Source organism: Seriola dumerili, unplaced genomic scaffold (genome assembly GCF_002260705.1).
Source record: "Seriola dumerili isolate Sdu_G_001 unplaced genomic scaffold, Sdu_1.0 BDQW01000202.1, whole genome shotgun sequence".
Taxonomy (NCBI): domain Eukaryota; kingdom Metazoa; phylum Chordata; class Actinopteri; order Carangiformes; family Carangidae; genus Seriola; species Seriola dumerili.
The window spans coordinates 842890-865975 of NW_019174457.1; the positions used below are offsets into that span (position 1 = coordinate 842890).

Here is a 23086-nt window from a genome sequence, read left to right on the forward strand (position 1 = left end):
GTGTGTGTGTGTGTGTGTGTGTGTGTGTGTGTGTGTGTGTGTGTGTGTGTGTGTGTGTGTGTGTGTGTGTGTGTGTCCTCAGGTTGTAGACATCAACAGCAACATGTTGCCAACGCTGAGTCAGGGACATCATGCCCTGACGGCCCCCTTCATCTCTCAGTCCTTTGAAGCCCTTTGAGATCCATCCCTGGGTCTTTGAAGCACCAGTTTACATCTTTTTTTGTGAGAGTGTATATTTTATTTTATCAAAGTGTAGTGGTTTGGAAATCGATGCCCAGTCTTAAGTCATACAGCAATTAATGTAAATGTACATAGTGACTACTCGAGAACTGATGTCGAGAGCTGGTTTTGAGACAAATACCGACGTCACTTGAGGTGTATGAAATAATAATGTCCCACTTTCACTGCAGTTTTCTTCTTCTTTTTCTTTCTCCACACTTTTATAAAATGTGTCTAGACTTTAAACGTTGCTGAAGAATTTGTGTCTTCTTGAGGAAGAAGATTATAACAGAGCCTGTTGTAATTTCAATAAACCATTACAGCCCGAGTCCAGTGGCAACAAAAACTACAAAAATGTGATTCTCTTAATTCAGGGATGGTTTATTTGGAAACGTTATTATATTACTTAAACCATTATTGTCTATTTTGTTGTTTTATTAACTAGTAGCATAAGGAAAAACACTTGGTGTGGGTGTCGTTAATAGGCAAAGTAGACAAGGCAAATTTATTTGTATGGAACATAATCATACACATTTCCCAACTGCAGTTGTCCTAATTACCCCCACTGTCACTGACTGCCCCCCCCACCTGACATATTCTTGTTTTTCATACTGTAACCATTGCAGACTTCCCCATTCATATTGCACATTGTACAGATTTGAATTATATTTATATTTTATCATATTTCTTCACATTCTTATTGTAAAAATTCTATTCTCATTTTTTTCTGTTTATATCTAATCTATATGACCTGCAGTACTTTCTTTTATATTTTTTCTTCTTACTATGTTTATTTACACCAAAGCAAATGATTCTGATTCTGCTTCTGGTAATTCAATGTGCCCAACAGAAATAAAAGACGCATTAAAAATGGAGGTAAAAAGCCTCATAAGACAATAATATAAAAATAATGAATAAATGTAGGCAATGGAGGACAGAGCAGTTTTTAGCTTCTTTTTTAAAGCAGAGTAACAGTTTGGGAAGATTTGGTATTCATTGGGAGCTGGTTCCAGCAGTGAGCAGCATCGCAGCTGAAAGTCGAGTACGTAAATTGTGCACAATAACATACATTTTTACATGTAACCAGGTGTAGCCAGGATATACAGAAAAAAGCCATTTAGTATTGGTCTTTTAAACAATAGTTATTTGTTCTACTCAGGATTTAAGGTCAGACCTTTATCAAGATCAACAAACTTTTATTCCTAACTCCTATAACCTCAGCTTTTTAATGTCCGATGACGGTTTGGAGTTTTCAGCCAGTATAAAGACAGTTCTGGACTTCGTTTGTCACCAGTGAAATGTGCACAACAGGAATATTCTTGAGAACTTCATTATGCTCTGATGTGCGCCGCAGCTGTAAACCTTTTACGGCCTTCGAGTAAACGTCACTTCCCACTCATTCATTTTTCTGACGGGGGAACCGGAGTCTTTAGTATTCTGTGCTAGGCTCTGGCAATTTGAGGTGTGTGGACACTGGGAATATATATGTGTATTTTCTTGCTCTTTAAGTCGCATGCTATGAATCAGATTGATGTTCAGCCATAAAACAAGGGGTCCTCTAATGGGAGATTGTTCTCCCTATAATTGCTCTGAGACTGAGTTTTAAGAACTGTCTAGTCTGCAGCTATTCATTCACTTTGATGCGTGTGATAGGCTATCTATTACAGTGGTATATGGACATACAGGGAGGTGAATTTTATTTCATCTAGTCCTCAGTGGGGAAACTGAGACATAGTACGGCCTGCAAGTGTTTGGGCACTGACTTATTTTCTATTGTTTTGGCTCTATACTCCAGCACAATGGATCTGAAATAAAACAATAACCATGAGTTTAAAGTGCTGACTTCCAGCTTTAAGGGTGCTTTAGGGTGTTCACATCCATAGTGAGGTAGCAGAGTAGGATTCTGGGCTTTTCTTTGTACATTTGCCCCAGTTTTAGACCAGTGGAGCAGGGCAGTGATTCTGAGCGTAAACAAGTGTAATGATCTCGATCTTTCTTCCGGAGACCACCACTCTGGGTCGCACGAGATCTGGATTTCCATTTGTGATCTATTCCCACATGTTCTTATACCTGTCAGGGTGTGAAGTACCGGCAGACGAATGTTTCCATTGCCCCAAAGTTGCCAATCATAGGGAGCCTTGTTGCTAATTTACCCCAGTGGCCAGTCGTGGTATTGCAATGAAAAAAAAAATCCCATCTGGCTCAAAAATCATTTTCCCCACCGACCACCGGAGACATCTGTGCAACTATTGACGGTACACCAGGAATTATTACTCTCTGCTTTATACATTTTTAAACCATGATGGTTCATTTGCAAAACTTTCCCAAGAGCACTGGAAAAAGCTATTTTTACACGCACGACGTCACCCCAATGTAAATTTTATGTGCTAAGCAAGGCCGAGCGGGGGCAGGGCCGAGGAGAGAAAAACTAATGGGCCTGTCCAGCGGGCTGTGCAGCGTGGAAGCAAACCGGGAAGCGAGAAAATGTTTTTGGTTAATGTGCAAGAAATGTTAATTCAAATCCTGTCCCTGGTATCCATTTTTTATAATACATCCATGGTCAGCATGAAGGTCAGGGAGAGAGCAGTCGGCTACTTTAAGTTCTTGCAACATATTGGCAAAAAACTGGAGGCAGCTTGAACGTAGAGCTGCATTTAAAAACACAACCTACTCATTAACTTCAGTCGAACCGCGATGAACCGACTGAGGTGTTGTCGGGCAAAACTTTAAACCTGGATCAGTGCAACTTCACCTGTGGTAACTTTCCAGAGTTATAAGATCCAGTCTCATAGTAAACTAACGTGCAACATTTTGGCGTCCTGTAGGTCTTGACCCATAAATTGAGCACTCAACCTGGACGTCCTGGATCATATGTAATTCTTCCTTGGTTCCCGCATTAGGTGATCTCTCTCGCTACTTAAATGAAATAATCTTGACTCAGGGTTCATGTTGTACTTTTTATAATGATTTTTAATCGCATCTCAGTCTTCCTCACCGGTCGGCGTCAAGATTATTTTGCCAAACTACTATGTCTAAGGCCAAGAATACACTTCCACGACCAATGTCTTGCTGCTCTGTAACATGTTGGCATCTCACGCTTGTCAAACAGATGAAGCGTTTTTGGTTTGTTGTGTATATTTCATTTGGGCTGTTTAAATTCTCCCATTTAGAGCATTAACACAATTTCCTCCAGAAATGTGTCTCCATCCGAGGCTCTAATGACAGCTTTGGTTATGTTCTCCTGCTCTGGGGTTGCTTCATTTCACATGCATGATTTCTGCTCCAATGCCCAGGCACAGTGTGCATGTATTATTCAGTATGAACGACTGCTGATAGTTTTGCAGAATATTTCTCTACAGGATGCAGTAACATCAGTAAACGTCTTGAGTTCTGTCTCTGGTCAGATAAGAGGTTGACGCTGTAACAGGACATGAGGGACAGATTGACAAAATAATTTGCCCTGTAAAGTGCGAAACGCAAACACACCCAGTGTTTAACCGACCACGCAGCCATACAGTGACTCAAAACATTAATTATTGCTTTGTACAATGAGGTTTCCAAAAAAGCTGAAGCCTTTGGAGCTCTGTGCTGAATCTCAGTGGCCACTTGAGGAGTTAGTACTGTGGCAACACAAATAAGATGGCAGCAATCCAATTTGTTTTTCTATTTTCTGAGGTGTATTTCACACTTAATTGGCTGGCTATCAGAGCATGCCTGTGAGCCAGACCTGAGGTTGTGTGGGGTTTCCAGACATTCGTATTATAGATATCTTTCTTTTGACTGACTTAATTTCCCAAGGTGCATGGCTGCAGTTTGCCATCCATAAATCCCTTTTCCTGCCAGGTTCTGAGCTAGGATTTTCAGCCCCTCTTTTGCAAGTCTATTTAGAGCAAAGGACTCCTCTAAATGGACTAGAATGTGTTACATTTCAAAATGGAGATGGGTATGGCTACAGTGGGACTAAAGTAGCTTCTCAATCTAACAAAACCTTTCAACGTCTCATTCAGGAATGATGGATACTGCAGTGCAGAGCTGGAATCTTTTTTTTTCTTTCTAAAAGTAAGACTAGGCTGTGAGTAAGTCCAGGCTAAAATCCAACTTTGTTCTCTCAGGAATCAATGACTGCTGCAGCTTTTCGCTTAATATTTCCTAAATGTTTTGAAAAAATCTGCTTGAATACAGCGCCCATAATGCAACGCTAACCAGCTTTTTACAGTTTACATTTCTCCAGAGCCCATTTAATTAGGTCCTAACATAATTTGATCTCATTGTTCCTGCTGGCAGCTCAATAAATTTCATTCTGTGAGCTAACAATGACCCATTCGAGGTCTTATCTCGTCTTTAACAGCTCCCGCATCAATTCAAAATAACGTCATTTTTTTTTTTGAATGACGTGTAAATGGCCCAAACTATGAGTACACCTCAACGTCACGCCTAAATATGATTGTTGAACATCTCATTCCAAACCGTGGGCATTAAGATGCTGCCTCCACTCTTTGCAGCAGCAGTTTGTAGCATTTTGCTCTCATTCAGGCACAAGGGAATTAGCTTTAGCATTGATCTGAATGAAGCTGCTCCATTGAAACAGTGGGGGTGCCGACATCGAACACTCCAGCCAAAAAAAACAAACAAACAAAAAACGCTGCATCTCTGCAAAAAGTTGACTGTAATACGACGTAATCTTGCAATAAACTGTGTCGGCCAATCAAACGCATTCAAGTGCACATTCCCAGGAGATTACTCTGTAACATAAATGCTGTTTCAATGAAAGATGAAATAATGGGAATTCTCCAGAGTAGCAAAATCTTACTGACTGAGTTTAAATGTTTTGCATTTCAATTGGTCCCAGAAGGAACACATCTGTACCAGAAATGTTAAAGATGGTTTGGCACATAGCCTCCTTTTTAAAAACCACCACACTTTAACACATACAAATATTCTTTTACAAATTGAACAAGAACATATAACATGTTAATTACTGAGATTTAAAAGGTCCCAGCAGGTGGATTTTGTTATCTAACAGAGTCCGACTAGCTGTAGCTAAGCTAAACTAAGTTAGTTGCTGAGTGTAGCTTTATATTGACTCTTTCCTGACTCTTGTCAAGTAAGCTGTTTTCCCCAAGATGAGCTGTTTCTTTAAAAGAGCTGGATGCTGTTTAACGAAAGCGTGACATAAACTGGATTGTTTTATTCAGTGATTATTCACTTTGGTTCTAAATTTATTAAAAATTAATCAGAAAGATTTTATTTATTTTTCTATTTACATCATCTATCACTGACTGATGCTTTTGCTCTTTAATAGCAGTGTAGACTAATGGTGTATTTCCCTCAGCTCATTAATTGCAAATGGGTTTTAATATCTCATACATCTTATTCTAATGTATTCATGTCTTTTTCTTTTTTCCCCAGACTTCCAGTGGGTTCAAGGGGATGTTTGTGAAGTGCAGCTCATGGTCTACAACCCCATGCCTTACGAACTTCGAGTGGAGAACATGGTAGGTAAAATGTATTACACCTGAACTTCAAATATACTGTGATAACAGACTTTAAAGGTGCCATGTTTTAGACTTTTCTGGTCTATTATTTGAAGTGTTGATCCATAAGAAGATATATTTGTGTTTTGTTTCTTAAGAAGCAAAAACAATCTCAGTGTAGTTTTACATCTTCTCTCTCAGGCTTCTCTCTGGAGCTGTAGCAACAACAGGTCGGTGAGCCAATCAGAAGAGAGGATTATCTGAGCCTGTCTTCTGATTGGCTCATAGTTTTCTGAGTGATTCAATAAGAATATAGCAGATTTCAGGTAAAACACTCGCAGAAGACAAATCTTGCAAGGTTGGATGGTGGGTCCAGGTGGGCGTGGCTTGGTGACTGCTTTGTTGTGACATCACAAAGTTACAGAAGTCCTGACAGCTGGTTTTAAGGCTCAGTTTCTGAATACAGGCTGTGTGCATTTCTCTGTGGACTGAGGCTTTGATACTTTCACAGTATTAATATAGAACCTAGACCTGCTTAATGATCAAAGGAGACATGGAAACCTTTATTCAAAATGAGACCTTTAAAGTTGAATCAGCAGTTTAAATATGTGATGGATCAGAATTTCTGATTCATTCAGCTTTGTGAGAACAGGACGCTGCTGCAGTACAAACCGTCCCCTCTGCACCCACCTAAGAATCACACCAGGTGAAGTGGCACTGTGTTGTAGTCATCCTTGATCCCTTAAAAGCTTTTTTTTTTTTCTTGACAGCTTAATACTGTAATGATCGTATGAGATGTGAGAACAAACTCTTCTTGCTCCTCACAGTAAGAGAGCTTCACTAGATGCCATTACTTTTATGGTTTCACACACCATCCTGTCAGACCAGATAGGTCTCTATACTGAGGTGAATGTGACGCAGTTCGCTTCCCTTTTCTGTGCAAAATAAAGTTTGAAAAGAGCCATCAGACATCAGGGAGTCCAATTTAATTGTATAGCTTAATAGTTGCTTGGTGACTGCTGCAACATCTATTTCTAATTTATGTACTTTGTCCCTTACCACTCCTTTCCAAACATATATACACACACACACACACACACACACACACACCGGTTGAGCCACTTTATCAGGTTCAAGGGTGCAAAAGATTACCAATTAAATTGCTTTTCTTCCTGCTCACGGCTGTGTCTGTTTATGAATGCAGCGATGTGGGACAGCCTTGAAATGCAAAGCAGTCATCAGGCTCAATAAAAGGCGGGCAGAGAGAGAGGCCTACTTTCAGCTGTTAGATAGCTGCGGCGCACACGGCGTCGCACGCAATGTACTACCCGTCAAAAGTGATGTTGCCTTTAATTATTTGGAAAGTCGAGAACAAATTGCCGTGAAAGTTTTGTGGCAGAGTGTAAATGAAGACAGTGGCCTCTTAACTGCGGTGGCTGTCTCAGAGCTGATGCCAAATAGACTTGGACAGGTCTCGCTGGTTGATTTAGCCGTTCTGCCTCGTCTGATAATGGCACATGCTGTTACAGACGCAGGAAACGCGGGCGACAACCGAGTTTGGAACATCTGGACAGTGTTTAAACCGAAGGAGTAATCAGCAGCCAGTTGTTTATGAGTTAAAGCTCCGGTGAGCTAAATTTGTGTCATCTCACTAGATCACAAAGTTTGGCTGCAATAGAGAAAAGTGTCTGTTTCGTCCTTGTGAAAAAACGATGATAATGATTCAGAACTTAAAAAACAAAACACAAATCTTTTCTAACAAAAAGTAGGAAATAATGTCTCTGAATCCGGACATTAGGTGTTCTTGCTACTCCGGTCACTTTGATACAGACTTGGATAAACTGTTGTGTGAAGTTTAGTCACGTACCCCGTTTCCCCATGCAGCCATTACAAAAGAAGCAAGTGTAAACTGTTTTTGCACATCACAAAAACTCTGAAATAACATTTTCTATTAGCATCATTTGAGCCATTGGTTCCAATAAAAATAAAGAAACATTAAAGAGCCAACATCAATATACGCGGTGTGCAGTGAGCTGGCTGGGAAATTTTCTTCCTTGAATTTTTCGTATTGTTTTTAAAAGATGAATTTGGCAAAATTTATGTCACACAGACCTTAGTGGAGCCTTGTGTGCTTGTGCATTAGTAAAGTATAACACTGGCCTAATAATCATGCCCAAACATTTTGAAGCCTCAAGAACTTTTGAGGTGGTTTAATTTGAATCGGAACGAGTGGGGAACCGTCTCCACTCCATTTTTGCAGCCTTAATGTTCCGGGTATTGGAGTTCAGAGAGGAATATCTGGAGCTGCCAGTTTGCAAAGTCGCCGTGAGGTGATACAATCAAACAGAGGTCAAATAGTGATAAGGATGTCATTAATTCCTCCCCCACCTACAGGTGAATTGATCAGGTCACAGATGGAGGCTGAGGCCTTTAACAGCTCCACAGCAGCTGCGAACCTCAGGTGGTGTTGTAGAGTCATGCAGGTAGAGACAGACAGGGTGACGCAAGCTGCCAAGAGCTCCTCTTCACCCCAGACAAAGTGACCATATATCCGCCGGTATATAAACCAGCTCTCGGCGGCACACCGTGAAACACAAACACACGCACACAAGGTCACTTTACCGTCTTCCGTCACCAAGGTGACCCTGCAGTTTGGCAAGACAGGCGCTGCTTCTCAGTCACCACACGACTTCAGCGCTAATACCCAGCTTTTCTCTGTGCTTTTATCGATTTTCTATTAAAGTGGTGCTTTTTTACCACAACCCCCACCTTTTTATTTTCAGAGGGGTCACTGTCATTGTCTCTGCAAAAACAAGTGAAATGGCAAATGATTCTTTTAGGTTTGTCTTTCATTTACTTATTGTACTGAAAATGATATATATCATTGAATTTTGTTTTTTTTTTGCCAAATTCAATTGATGTTTCTACTTTTTTCTCTGCATGACACTTTGTTACTATCAGACGAGCAGTTATGTGCCAGAACAAAGAAATAATTATAATCAGCAATGGTAATTCTACTATGATCACAGCATTAGTTAAAGCAAAACAAAAGGTTAACTGCATACTTGTTGCACTATGAAATCGATGCACACGAGCTACAACAATACAATTCACTTTCCACATGCTCTAATCGTTATTGTTAATGAAACGGGCTAATTAACCTTTTCAAAGTTGAATGCAAATGAACTATTTCCAATAGGTTAACAGTGATACTTCTGCGAGCCAATAAAGGCGTATAATGTCCTGAAGTGAAAGCAAGGAGAGTTTAAATCACAGCCGTGGCACCTCGGAGGCTCAGCTCTTCGGCAGCCTTCCCTCCAGTGAGGTAGTGTCTGCTGTTAGGGATTGATGCAGTCATTACGTCACCTCAGTCTGCCTCGTGCAACCAGGCGCTGTGTACTTGGAATGTAAATATAGTTATTCTGAGGAGGCATGATTACACATTCAACGAAAACTTTAAAGGCACACACAGGCCTGTTCTGACTGCAAATGAGGCTCAGCTGATCCGGCCTGTTTTTGTTACTGCAGCCAACTGTATATTTCAGCTTTAATTTCAGTTTTTTTATTATTTATTATTTATCATAAATACTGAGATCCTGCAGGTGATGTACCAGCCTGTAAGAGCTCCACTGCAACAGCCTGTAACAGCTCCAGTGTAACAGCCTCTAACAGCCTATAACAGACTGTAACAACTTCATTGTAACAACCTTTTAACAGCCCCAATGTACCAGCCTGTAAGAGCTCCACTGTAACAGCCTGTAACAGCCCCACTACAGCCTGAACAGCTCCACTGTAACAGCCTGTAACAGCCTGTAACAACTTCACCATAACAACCTTTAACAGCCTCAATGTAACAGCTTGTAAGAGCTCCACTGAAACAGCCTGAAACTGCTACACTGTAACAGCCTCTAACAGCTCCATGGCAACAGCCGGCAACAGCTCCATGGCAACAGCCTGTAACAGCTCCACTGTAACGGCCTGTAAGAGTTTCACTGTAACATTCTGTAACAACTTCACTGTAGCAAACCATAATAGCCCCATTGTAACAGCCTGTAACAGCCCCACTTAAACTTCCTGTAACAGCCCCACACTGAAACCACACTATTCTTAGTCATGTATATGCATTACCGACTGCTGAAGTATCTAGTTTCACACTAGAGTCATGAAATCATCAATTTCCAGACATGTACAAAAAAAGTTGATAAATTGCGTTCTCCTTTTTAACAGAAATCTATAGATATCAGCAATTAATATTGACATTTGTAGAAAATATAGAGGGAAATTGCAGTTTAGATTGAAGAGGAAGATTCCCACTGACTCTGGTGATCCCCTGACTTTTCCTCTAGCGGCAATATGACGTTGACATTTTTAGGTTTGAGTGAAATATTTGATGGATTGGTCTAAATTTTGCTCAATATATTAAAGGTCACTAGAGGATAAACTCTAGACTTTGGTGCCTCAGCTGTCTGTTAGCATGCTAACACGCTCTACTGAGAGAGTGAAAATGTTAAACACAGCTGCTAAAAATCAGAAAACTGACATTGTCACTGTTGCCATTTTACAGTGCTGACTGTGTTCTGACCATGTAAACAGCAGAGATACGCTGTTCACTTCACAAAGTAATCTAACAGGTGTGTGTGCTGGCGTGTTTGTGAATGACCAACGCAGCGTCCTACAGGAAGAGGTTGCATTGTGGCAAAGGTTGAGTCAAGTTGAACTTATTTTTCTGGGACAAGCCTGTGTTGTTTTGCCGGAGGTCTCTCTGCATTGGCATTCCCCGCTGCGTCGCCGGACTGGTCTCCTGCAAATAAATGAGGCCTGTCTTTATTCAAACACGACTAAAGTCTGTCTGAACGCTGCCTGAGTGTTATTAGAAGTTGTTTTTTTTTTTTTTTCTGAGAAACGGCATTGGATTTGTTAAACAAGGTCACAGTGAGTCTGGAAATGTAGTAGTCAAAAACATAATTCAACTTCATGAAGAACTTTACTAGGACAGTAAAGATGGCGACGTCATTACTACGATTAGACAGTCTTTATGGTAGATTTTTCTTCTTAGTTTCACTGTTGTTTAAATTTGCTCCTGCAGATGTTCCCAGTTGTTTTTGGGATCAGGAATGAGGTCCTTTCTGCTCTACTTCCTCTCAGTACTAATGTCGCACCAATTCAATAACTAAGATCTGTGGTGACATCTCTTAAAAAGAAGTCTGGCAGGTCAAGAAACGGCCTTAGTCTAACTGTGAACACAGTGTTACCATAACCAATAAAAATGATGTCTAAAACTGCACAAACCCTAGCTGTAATTAACCAGAATCACACTCGGAGCAATTCTTATGTATATTATATTACAGGTCTTTCTGAGTTGATTTAAAGTCACTACATCAGCTTTAATTAAAGGGCTCACAACTACCCTTTGGAAGGGCCAGTGCAAGATTTTCTTGATGGATGAAAAACCTTGGCATGGGGATGTTCTGGTCTCTGCCGTGCCCAGTGTGAATGTGGACTGCTGAGTTTGAAAGCCGTCTGATCCACGGCCTTTCTGTGTTGTGATCTGCAGGACTTGTATTCAATCACTTCTCAGGCAATACATGGCTCAAGTGGCCATTTCCCATGGAGAACAGTTTTCTTCCGAGGAAATGGCCATCCCATGCTGACAGAGGTTTAATCTTCGGGACATCATGGGCGGATTAAGATGATGGAGCACATCAAACAGTTGGAAACGGAGATACTTCACACAAAACTGGTCCTGGGGGATCAGACAGCTGCACATCACTTCCTTTCCAGTGGTGGCCACATAGTCATGGAGCGCACAGAGTTTCAAAAATACCGGCTCTGAGATTTGATTTTTTTTTTTTTTTTTTGTTTAAGTTTCGTGGTCAGTTGTTTTGACACAGTATTGTTTCCAGTTTTCTGGCTTGTTAAAAAGTCTGATCTCTCTACAGCACATTGCCACTGTTTTCTCAGTGGGTTCCCCTGACTGCTGTTACATCCCCCACTAAAGTGTTGTGTCTGATGGAAGAGTTCTTCCACACAGAAAGTCGAAGTTTTCTTTAAGTCTCTGTGCCGGCGTCAGGGATCCGTTCGTCCCATTCTCTCGTGAACGCATCTCACTAACACCTTGAGGGCACAAACGTTCACCTGGACTCCAGCATGAAATCATTAGAATTTGGTGGTGAAAGGTCAAAGTGTTCACTACACACTACTAATATAGTACTACTAATAAGTGGAAAACAAACTTCTTTAATGCTCGTGCCAACACAAAAGCATGTGGATATAAGTTTGTGTGTACTACATCATACTTGTCCCTCCTTTATGGTTTGGTGAAACTTCGTCGTATGTTTGTCATCGTCATGTTTTCTGTTGCATTCAGGGTTTGCTGACCTCTGGAGTGGAGTTTGAATCTCTGCCTGCTGCGCTGTCCCTGCCCGCGGAGTCCGGCCTGTACCCCGTCACTCTGGTTGGCGCCCCGCGCACGGCCGGAAACATCACTGTCAACGGTGAGTCCAGCTGAAAACACATAATAATTGAGCCGTGCCTCGATCCCTAACATTAGGCTCGTCTCACGTACTCCGTCATATCATCCCCGAACCCAGGTTACCACACGTCGGTGTTCGGCGTGACCAGTGATTGCCTGCTGGAGGGCCTGCCTAGTGTGAAGACTGGTGGCTGTTTGGTGGAGGTCATTCCCTCCCTGCCTCGCCTCCAGCTCAGCACATCTCTACCACGGTCAGAAACTCTCTGCTCTTGTATGATGTAGTGACATCTAACATCTGCTGTTTTTCTTTTTTCATGACTGTTGTGGGTGAAACAAAACATGGAGGCATTTTCTCTCACTGGCTGGACTGCGCTACAGGTCGTAAGATAACAGATGTTTCGCAACATCTGGGATGAACACAATTTGACGAACTAGTGAAGCAGATCATTTAACAAGTTTACACTGCAATCCAAAGGCCGGAGGACAGATTTCTCTTTACTTAAAGATATTGAATCGAGACAATCATCATAAGATTAAAGTACCGACACATTCATTTGAGGGCATTTACGTCCACACAAGATAAAAACTAACTGTGGGGATTATAACCCTTTTTACTCACGCCCTGCAATTTCACAGAACACATTTAGTTCAACTTCAATAAATATGTCATATATGATATGTGGTTTGCATGTTTGGCTTCAGTAAGTGACAACGCACGCTGAGTTAACTGAGGTCAGGTGACTCACTGTACAGACAAGAGCGTTGCTGTTCGGCCATAAAAATATTAAAAGGGCAACGAGTCCTCCTCTGCTCATCCACGATTGATGTGAACATCCTCAAACACCCTTAAAGCTGAAAGTCAGCACTTTAACCTCACAGTCATTGTGCTGGAGTGTAGAGCCAAAACAATGAAAAATGTGTCATCGTCCTTCTACTCACACACTGCACCGTACTTTAATACTCCATTTCCTGACAAGTTACAGAAGGTAACAAGGTCAGGTTATGAAATGTTTACTCACTGACTCATTGTTGAGTATCTCTCTGATTAAGATGAGAAGCTTTAAGGTGGAGTGGGATAAAAGTTACAGCTAATACAAGCTATAGTTATTCTATAGTAACACTATTGTAGTTTTATATTGAGAATAAAAACTAATTCATCCCTTAATACCGAGCAGCATTCTATACAAAGTAGCAGTGTCACTATAGACTATGTTTCTGAGGAGTGGTTTTGAAGCTCAGAGTGAGCTGCTAGACCGTCGCCATCTTGGCAGTGCCTGACTCCACCTTAATCCCGGCTAAACTTCAGCACATGCTGGTTTGTGGCAAGCATACGCTCTCCCACCTGTCACTCAAAGTGGCCACGCCCTCAATTATCTATAACTTTAAACCTTAATAAAAATTTAAACGGGTGAGTTATATAAAAATTCATTGATGTTTAACAACTTAAGTATTGCACATTTAACTCAAACACAAAAACAAAGAACACAGAGGTCACACACAAGTCTTGGATGCATAACTAATAACAATATAATAATAATATTAATGGAGCATTTCTTCCTCTGTCAGAAACGACAAGTTAAACATCAGAGCAGCAGGTGAATTTGTTTCCTCGTACACCCTGTGAAGTGAAATGAAATTTTAAAAATAGGAAACACGAGAGGAGAAATCATGGGTTATCACTACTGGATATTACTAGCAGAAAATAACAGGTAGAGTACCCTGTTGGAGTGCTGTAAATCATTTTGACAGTGGACCTGCTGCAAAATCCATTGTTTAGGTCATACCTGTAAGTACAGCACTTCAGCAGCTTTTGATGTGAAAAATCTTTTTATTCTCCTAGCGCTGAACGAGCACTGCAGCAGACATACGAAGCAAACACAATGAAAATGTAATACGCGGTCTCTTGGGTGCTCTCCTTGGGTCCACAGGTAGTAGACCTTCTGCTTTGACTTCAGTCTAACAGGTGCCTCACTGACTGCTTAGATATCTTCTTGCCTCCAGGATAACACTATAGTACTGACAGCATCTCTTCTTCACATTACTAACACCAGTGTTACACATTAGCTTCAATTATTTACAACCTTTTTAAAGCATCAGAACATAGAGCTGTGCCTTTTTGCCATGTTTTATAAAACTGTTTTACTGTCAGGGTCTAAAGGAGAGAAATATCTTCTGCCCAGAAGTTTCCCATCTTTCTTCTATCATAACTTTCAGAAATACATTCACCAAACATACATAAATGTCAGTAACATCTCAAAGAGTTATAAGAGTTTTGTGTTGACCCGCTGTCGAGCTCAGACAAAAAAGTATAGGCAGTTGGTGACTGGCATTTTAATTCTCCCCTCAGGCATAGTGTTTGTTGCATTTTAAAGTTATACATGTGCATATATAATGAGGTACGATGAAGTTGTGGAGAGCCCCCACATTGATCTTTCATAATCTTGGACATTATTCTCTTCTGCACCAGTATTTGCATCACTTTGTAAAAAACAGATGGCAGCGGCTCTTTAAAACTCTGTGAGCAGCAGCTGCAGCTCTTTCGATTTTGACAGCTGATGACAATACTTTGTTATGATGTCACTGACCGAGGCGTGGCCAGACACACAACAAGACATCCAGTTGAAACTCTCAACAGCTGATGAGCAGTTTATTGCTAAATGTGATTCAGTGTTGATTTACTTTTTAAAGGAGCTATTTGTAAGTTTTGCTATTGCCACGTGGCTAACGTTAGCATTAACAGCTACTTGCCAGTCTAGAAGAAACGCTGCGAGTCCAGCATTAAGCTTCATTCCTTTACTCACCAAGAGCTGTCGCTGGAGGTGGAAAGCAACGCCAATGTTAGCTCTTGTCTCCATCACATCTTTTCTCCTATTGAAGTTAGCATGCTAACCAGCCATAGCAAGTCACTGTAGCCTCCAATCTGCCCTGTAAGACGTGGCGCTGCTCAGAGGACGTATTATAACCTTTTGTCTCGTAAATGCAACGATGACCGGTAAAGAAAACTTACAAATGGACCCTATGAATGACTATTACATTCATTGTGCCAGGGATGCTGCTGTCAATTCTTTAGTCTCTTCGGGATTAGGTGTCATTATGAGTGAAACATTCACCCAATGAATGCAGAGATTCCAAAAAAACATTTATCATCTTCATCAAAATGTGAGGGTGGGCATTTGAAACATATGTTTTCACACATCTCTGGTTGATAAATGCCTGAAAAATTGTTCTTCAAATGATGATAAAAGTGTAATGCAAACTACATCAAACGTTTGGGTTTGATAACTTCTGAATTATTGAAAAATAAAATAAATAATAAAATCTGCTTTCTTTTATCACTGAAAACCTCTTCCTACTCTACAAACCCAAACAGGTCGGCGCACACGCCTCAGCCCATGTCCAAAGAAGAACTGTCCAGCACTGTGTCCGTCCAGCTTTTCAACGGCGAGACCCAGCAGCTGACCATCACCCTGGAGAACATCGGCTCCGAGGACATCGAGACTCTGGAACTCACCTCGAAGATCGTCAGCACCAAAGGTTCAGCCCCCGACTACCAGCATCACTACACCAATGTCGTTTTAATTCTACTTGTTAATGTTCTAAATAGTTTTCATTTCCGGGCTAAAGAAACAGGAAGTTAGTGTCAGAGGGGAAAGACCTTACAGTATGTGGGTGAATAAATAAACATAAACATAACAAACAAGGAAGCACTTGTGCACTACGCTTTACCAGGGCTATTTTAGTCAGGACAGGCTTTGATGTGCGTCATCGCTAACAGAGTTTGTGCCTCAGTGTCTTGCAGTCAACATATCCGCAGTGCCTCAGAGGTCACTACCCATTGTCTTTGGTTGTACATCTTTCATGCCCCCGTGGCTTTTCACTCTGTGTTCCATCTCTTTGTACAACACCTGCTCAGGCCCTCAGATCTCTGCAGTCCCCCTCACCCTCACTGTGTCTCTGCCTCTTGCTTTTTTTTTTTTTTTGTCTTTGTCTCACTGTCTGTGTGAAAAAAAAGAAAAGAAAAAGCCAGCCATATGTTTGGATACAGTGCACACAAAGTTTATGATGGTGGCACAAGTGTCAGAAATGTAGAAGCTATACCTTTCCTATCCTGTAGATGGCACACGTCAGTCATATATGATATTGATACCAATAGTTAAGATGAAAGATATTGTCCAATACACATTTTTGACAGGAAAGGAGCTATGTCTAAGTTTTGCTATCGGTACATAGCCCAGGTTAGCATTAACAGCTGTTTACTTACCAGTCTAGAATAAATGTTCTTGGTTCCTTTACTCGCCAAGAGCTGTCTCCAGCAGTGGAAAGACGACCTCTCATTTTGCCTCTGTTTCTATCACTTTTTTCTTCTAGTGACGTCAGCATGCTAACCAGCTAGCTCTGACCCGGTCGGACTGTCTCATCACTTTTTTGAGATACAGATTCACTGTAGTGTCCAGTCTGCCCTGAAGAAAGTAGCGCTGCTCAGAGGGCGTATTTCAACCTCTTGTCTTGTAAATGCAACAGTGGCTGAAACTCTTGGCAGGGCTCTTAAGTAAACAGTTGTTAATGCTAACACTGTTGTTTGGCTATAAAATTGTACTTCACATTGATTTTATTCAGGTACCTCTGCTTCATCCTTTTGTCCCCTGTCTTTGTGAAGCCTGTAAATGACTCCTTTAGCAAAGGTTGTTGACCTGGTATTCTCAAAACATACCTAACATACTCACTGCATACCTCACCATACTGACAAAATAGTACCAAATATCCTCTGTTTAGAAAAAAATCTGCTTTTGTTAATCACTTCCCACAGCTGCTCTCTCTGCAGAAGTTCAATCACACAGTGATGAGCAGAGGAGGAGCAGCAGTATATGTGGAATTGATCTGACATTTCCAAAGTGGCCTCTGGGTTCTGTGTTTAATTGAAGACAGACCACAATAACGCATCCTCTGTCCAGGGGTTAATGCTCATAGATCTTGTCGTACCAGGCAGCTTCTGTCACTGTCACTTTTCATGCTTTCCTCTCACAAACATGTCAAGGACTCTACACCGTGCAGAGATGACGGCGGGGGGAGGGGGCGCCTTTGGTGACCAGCCCTGATGTAGATTTTATGGCACAGTGACAGAATTACTGTGCATTTCCGTACAGAAACCCAGTCCAGCTCTTGCTCTAAGGTGAATAAGACTTGGCCTGTCAATGGTAAATAGTACAGGAGTCTAATTAAAACTAGTGTAGGGTTTGAAGACACTCATCCAGCGAACCTCTTAGAGCCTCCCTGCTTCCTGCTGGCCAGACTCCAGGGTGAAATGTAGTCTCTCTAGTTAACAAGAGGTCTCTTTGAAATGGAGGTTGTTGTGGTTGTTGGAAATGATTTAGGCTGCAAATTTGTTTTTTGAATCTTGGATGAACAACGAAAGAAAACCGACTTCTCTGGACCGGAATTAGAAAAACACCATCTGTACTTTCACTCTTTCAACAAACACTTTAAACTGAATGATTGAACTTGAACCATTTACTCTAACTAAACTTAAATCATATACTTTATTTAATCAATACAAACACAAGCAAGTGTGGAGGGAATTCAAACAGACTCATTTTTGGTGAAAAATTAAAAAGAGAAAGAAAAAAAACTGTATTAAATGGTCCAACTCAGAGGTTCAGTGATTTCATAAATGTGGATAAAATGTTAATACAGAACTGTAATTAATGTTAAAAAAAAAAAAACTGGAATAAATGAACAAAACCACAATTTTTTTCCCCCCAATTTTGCCCAAAGCTTTTGCTTCTCACGGCTCATAATGGCTACAAGGCGATAGTGAAGGGAAAGATTAAAATGAATTAAATAAACTCTTGAAAAAGTGGAAAACGGCCAAAAAGACCATCCACCCAAAAAAGCTCTTCTTTGTCTCTTTATTGATGACACGTTTTGTGATTTAATCATCATCAATAGTCAAGTATCCATTCATATGTAGTGCAGATTTTAACCACTTTTCCAGAGAACTGACTGGTAGTTGGATGCATTGAAGTTGAAGCTGATGCCATTAAACCTTTTGCAGAAGAGGAGGGTGCGACGAGATGACATAACTAAAAGCTTTCCATAAATATGGCATTTCTGTTTGTTTCATGATGTTACATCATAACTATGCATTTCAGAGCTAATATCAACAAACCAACTTATATAACTTTTCACTAATAGGGTTTCAGTACCTTGACCTGTTGTTGTTGTAGCGGACCATGAAGAGATATTCACTGAATTTGACCAAAAATGTATTAGATTAGAACCTTTAATAACTAATCACTGGGATTAAAAAGACAAGGGTGGTGATGGTTAATATCATCTTTATTCTAATGTCTTTTATTAATATTGAATAATTACCAGCCCTGTCCTTATGTTGTAACTTTATTAGTACATGCACAAACTGAAAATGACTGTTGTTAACAGTTTAGCATATTGGACATCAAAATAGTGTTTCTTTATTTTTTAACTTGTCTTTGTTGTTGTCCTTGAAGAAACTTAGCAGCCGGGTCTGGAAGCTACGATAATGTTGTTATCAGTCCTCTAGCTATCTCTACCTTTGCAGTCAGGAGTGTTTTGGCTTTTTTGGATCACAAAAACAACTTTAACACAAATATAAACCACTCTGGGTCCATTTAGCTTCGTCATTAGGATTAGGCAGTGATTATTATAAAGTATGGACATTAGAAACACGTTCATTTCAGCGTTGAAATTGCTGTTTCAAATCACAGTTTCTGCAGTTGTTTCAATTGTCTTAGTTAAACTTTTCCTTCTTTTGATCTCTGGGAATAACTGGAAATATATCACATTTCCACATCGTATCCACCCATCTCATCTCCATTCTACATCTTTTTTGTTAATGTCGCATGTATGAGCAGTGTTACCTCGGTTATTAGCGGCTATTGTTTCTTGAGATTTGTGCTTGTTTGCACAGATGGATGGAAACGATCCTCCCTCAGCAATGATTGGAGCGAGCCCAGATGTTCCACGGCAGACAGTGTCATGATTTAAGAAAATAGTTTTTAAAATAAAGAAACAACATGTCCCATATTAGAGATTACAAGAGTATAGATCTGTGGTTGTGAGGTGCCATTTTCGTTTATCGTTTTAATAAAAGAGACGACGTAAATAGATGTGAGACTACACAGTCTAATTGAAACTCTTGTCTGCTGCAGCATACAGTACATATCTGCTGTGTAACCCACACGACGCAAAATGTCACTTTGGCCCATTTAAACATCGCTGTGCTCCTTACACTTCAATACCACTGCGAACAACACACTGTCTGCCCATGGCTTGCAAGCTACAGCGCAAGTTTGTTTACTGTGTCTCTGTTCCCCTGCCAGCTGCTGTCAATCAAACCCAGACACTGACACGCCCCTCCGGCAGCTCAGAGTAAAAGGAGTATGTATTCTGATATTCCCCCAAAGACCCCTGTTTCTTCTATTTAATGGTAAATGGACTGCACTTATACAGCGTGTTTCTGTCCGACACACACACCAGTGATACGGTGGTGGCAGTTTGAGGTCCAGCTTGGGAATCGAACCAGCAACCTTTTGATTAATTGACAGTCAACATTATTTTGGAAATAACGTTTGAATGCTACTCAAGAGGCCTGTAAACAGTCCACTCTGTACCACCTCAACAGCAAGACACCAGAACCTGAGGGTGTGTGTGTGTGTGTGTGTGTGTGTGTGTGTGTGTGTATGGAAAGATTTTGCATTGGGAAGAGAAGGAGGAGGGAGGGTAAAGTATAAACCTTTTATCAACTTGTCTTTCAGAGTCATTGCATCCAGTCAGTTTCAGGATCCAGATGTGACACAGAGCTGCTCTATTAATACTATGTTCCCACCAGATCTGTTGTAGCCAATATCCTTAAATCAACATGTTGATCGTATTTGTACCGTCCCCTTGTTCAACACATTATGGAAGCGGTGTTCATAGCAGAGCCTCAGCGTGTTTTATACTAACAACAGTGACCCCTGGATAGCTGTATTTGCAGAGTATTGTTCCCAGTTTGTTCTGTAGGCTGATAATTAGCACATATTGGAGAGTACTTCTTTCTGCACTGCAGCCACACTGCAGCTTGTGTGTCTCCTGCCTCTGTTAGACTTTGCAAAAGGTTTGCAATTGGTGTAAAAGGGTGTCCTAAGTTTTCATCGTTGAATAACACGATCTAACTCTGTCCCGGTGTTAATTGATGGAGTCTTTGTGAACACTCTCAGGTGTCAGAAAGTGATAGTTTAGCCTAAGCACACATATCTGCTCAGAGGGAGAACAGCCTGGTGGGCTGCGTGATACAACGTGACCTGCTAATTGCATTGCAGTGCAATTGATCATCCGGTTCCTTTCCGTGTGAAACTTCATCTCTTGTGTTGCCGTAATTTTCTGAAACTGCTGCGGTTTCAACTGAAGTGGTTTTAAATAAGATCAGCGCTTGAAGAAAGTACCACATTTTAATGAATATGTATTTTTAATCTGGTCAATCAGATTTTTACTGGTGTTTCACCACCTCATTCTATTAATGATGAGGAATCATCCACTTAAACGTTTTATATTTGATGAATGAATACATCTCGACTCTAAATCCGGGCAGCTTGAAGAGAGTTAACTTCAATTATCCTCTTTTCTTTTCATTTTCATTTTCTCGAGATATTAGGAGTCATCAAGGATAACTTTTATTTACCAGTTCCACTGCAACCTTAATGCTTCACCCACTGGAGAGCAAATTTACAAATGAATGAATTAAATGTTTTATAACTCTAGGCACCACGAGCTGACCAGCTGCTGCAGATCTGAGAAAGTTATTCTTATTTTAGAAAAGTGATTCCACTTCCTTGTTAGCAAAACCTCGGCAAAGCAGACGTTGACAAATCGCAGCCTCGTCAGGTACGCACGAGTTCCCTTGACACACTGAAAGTGGCCTTTGAGGTCCTCAGCGGCTCTGTTGTTATGAACACAGTATTTTCTACTTACTGAGCTTTATTGAGTATGCATCAGGTGTGCAGATTCTCACTGCACACTCTGTCTTTTATAAATACCAATTTATGTGTGAGGACTAGCGTATGCATAATTTCTGTACGCATGATGTTCACACCTGACCCCTGTTGAGTCAGTCAGCGGCAAGTTTCACGTTCAGGTTTCAGCGCTGTCTCGTTTTCTTCCAGCCGTTGTGAATAATACATTCACTTCTTCCCCTAAAGACATAGTACCTTCCTCTGGGTGCCTCAGTCATACATACAGTGGCTAGAGAAAGAATGTGAACCCTGGAATTAGTTGGTTTTCTTCATGAATTGGTCATAAAATGTCTGATCTGAGTGTCATCTTAGCAGGGCCACAACTAAAATCACCTCCGTCCATTGACAGTTTGTCCAGCTGTGGACTGATGAATATCTAAACTCCTTGAGACGACGCTGTAACCCTTTCCAGCTTTATTCAAATCAACAGTTCTTGATCGTAGGTCGTCTGAGATTGTCTTTTTTGCGACGCATGGTTCACATCGTTGAATGGACTCCGGGTTTGATAACTCCTGGCTCCAGTTAGCTTTCGTTTAGCTGTTAGCTGAGGGGTTCGCATGCGATGTTAATGTTTGACTGATGTTTTCAATGTGGACAAAAACAATTGCAGTTACTTCCGTGTTGTTAGTTAAAGCAGATTGTGTTTGTTCATTATTGTATCTTCCAGAGGGTTCGCTTTCTTCTTCTCGCCACCGTACTGATCAGTAAGAAGGAAATCATTAACGCCGCAGGGACAGAAGCTGTACGATGACGGGACTTACCCGTCTCTTGGTCGCCATATTACTCCGTCATCACCTGCCTGTGCCTCCTTAGTCGTATCCTGGTCGTGGCTTTAGACAGGCCCCGGTTGAGACGGCCTCTCTGAAGCCCTCTCTGCGTTCTCTGTGGGAACCGAATGAATAAAAGATGAAGAGTCACAATAGGAGGACATCTGTGGCAAAACAAACAAAACATTACTCTTTCTGCCACAGCACAGCCATCTTGACATATGAGATAGGAGCTCAGTTTCTCAAAAAGTAAACATTTATTCACAGGAAACTTTTATAGATAACAAAAAATAAACCCCTTAACGCAATAATCTATTATATCGCATCTAAGTAAGAGTAAACATAAACTAAGTTGCCTTTGAATGAGCGGCCGTCAGACCTTTTGTTCATCACTGCTACCTCACTGCTCTTTTGTGGATATAAACATCAGCTCGGCTCAGTTGTCCTCTAAAACACTTTTATGCAGCTTCATATCAAATGTCTCTTGAGGACAAAACACCTTTGACTGTGCAAACCATAAAAAAAAAAAAAAAAAAAGGAAAGGAAAAGAGAGGGATTAATGTTGCTTCAGTGATTTTGTTGCCATGAGCGGAGCTGGCTGTCAGCTGCTTGTGTGCAGTCCGTCTTTCTCATTCAACAACACCAGTTTCCTCTTGGTGGCTGTTTATCTGCAGCACTAGGGACGTCTGGCAGAAAGGCATTTGTGTTTTTAACAGCAGAAATCTCTCATTATTTTTTTTTTTGCTAACTTACACAGACACAGAGACATGCTCATATGCTGTTGACCTGAGTTTGAACATCAGTCTTTTTTTTTTTTTAGTCTTTCCTTGTATCTCAAAAATGTGAACTAACAATTCCCCTTATTAGCGCTGTCATCTTTCTGGCTTGTTTTTGTTATAATGCATATGTAGAGCAGGGCAAACCCCAGTGATATTATTAACTTCTATTATTATGTAAGCACTGCAATGCATGAATACATCATCTCCCAACTTTAAACTGACTTCAGACTGTGGTGTAAAACAAGCTGTGTCTAGCTGGTGATTTATCAAACTTCCAGCCTTGTGTTTAAACGGCAGCGTTGCTTGTCCTTCCTCTGCGTGTGTGTCAGGCTTTTCTTCACATATT

At 40.9% G+C, this 23086-nt stretch overlaps 1 protein-coding gene across 3 annotated transcripts in view; it reads left to right on the forward strand.

The window, feature by feature from the left end:
• The window catches only part of trappc9 (trafficking protein particle complex 9), a 203777-nt gene that overhangs the window by 38201 nt on the left and 142490 nt on the right, over positions 1-23086 (forward strand). For all 3 annotated transcript variants that reach the window (XM_022753974.1, XM_022753976.1, XM_022753975.1), the window contains 4 exons: positions 5629-5714; positions 12061-12187; positions 12284-12416; positions 15536-15699. In XM_022753974.1, the coding sequence (XP_022609695.1) occupies positions 5629-5714; positions 12061-12187; positions 12284-12416; positions 15536-15699 (510 nt within the window). The remainder of the gene's footprint in view (positions 1-5628; positions 5715-12060; positions 12188-12283; positions 12417-15535; positions 15700-23086) is intronic.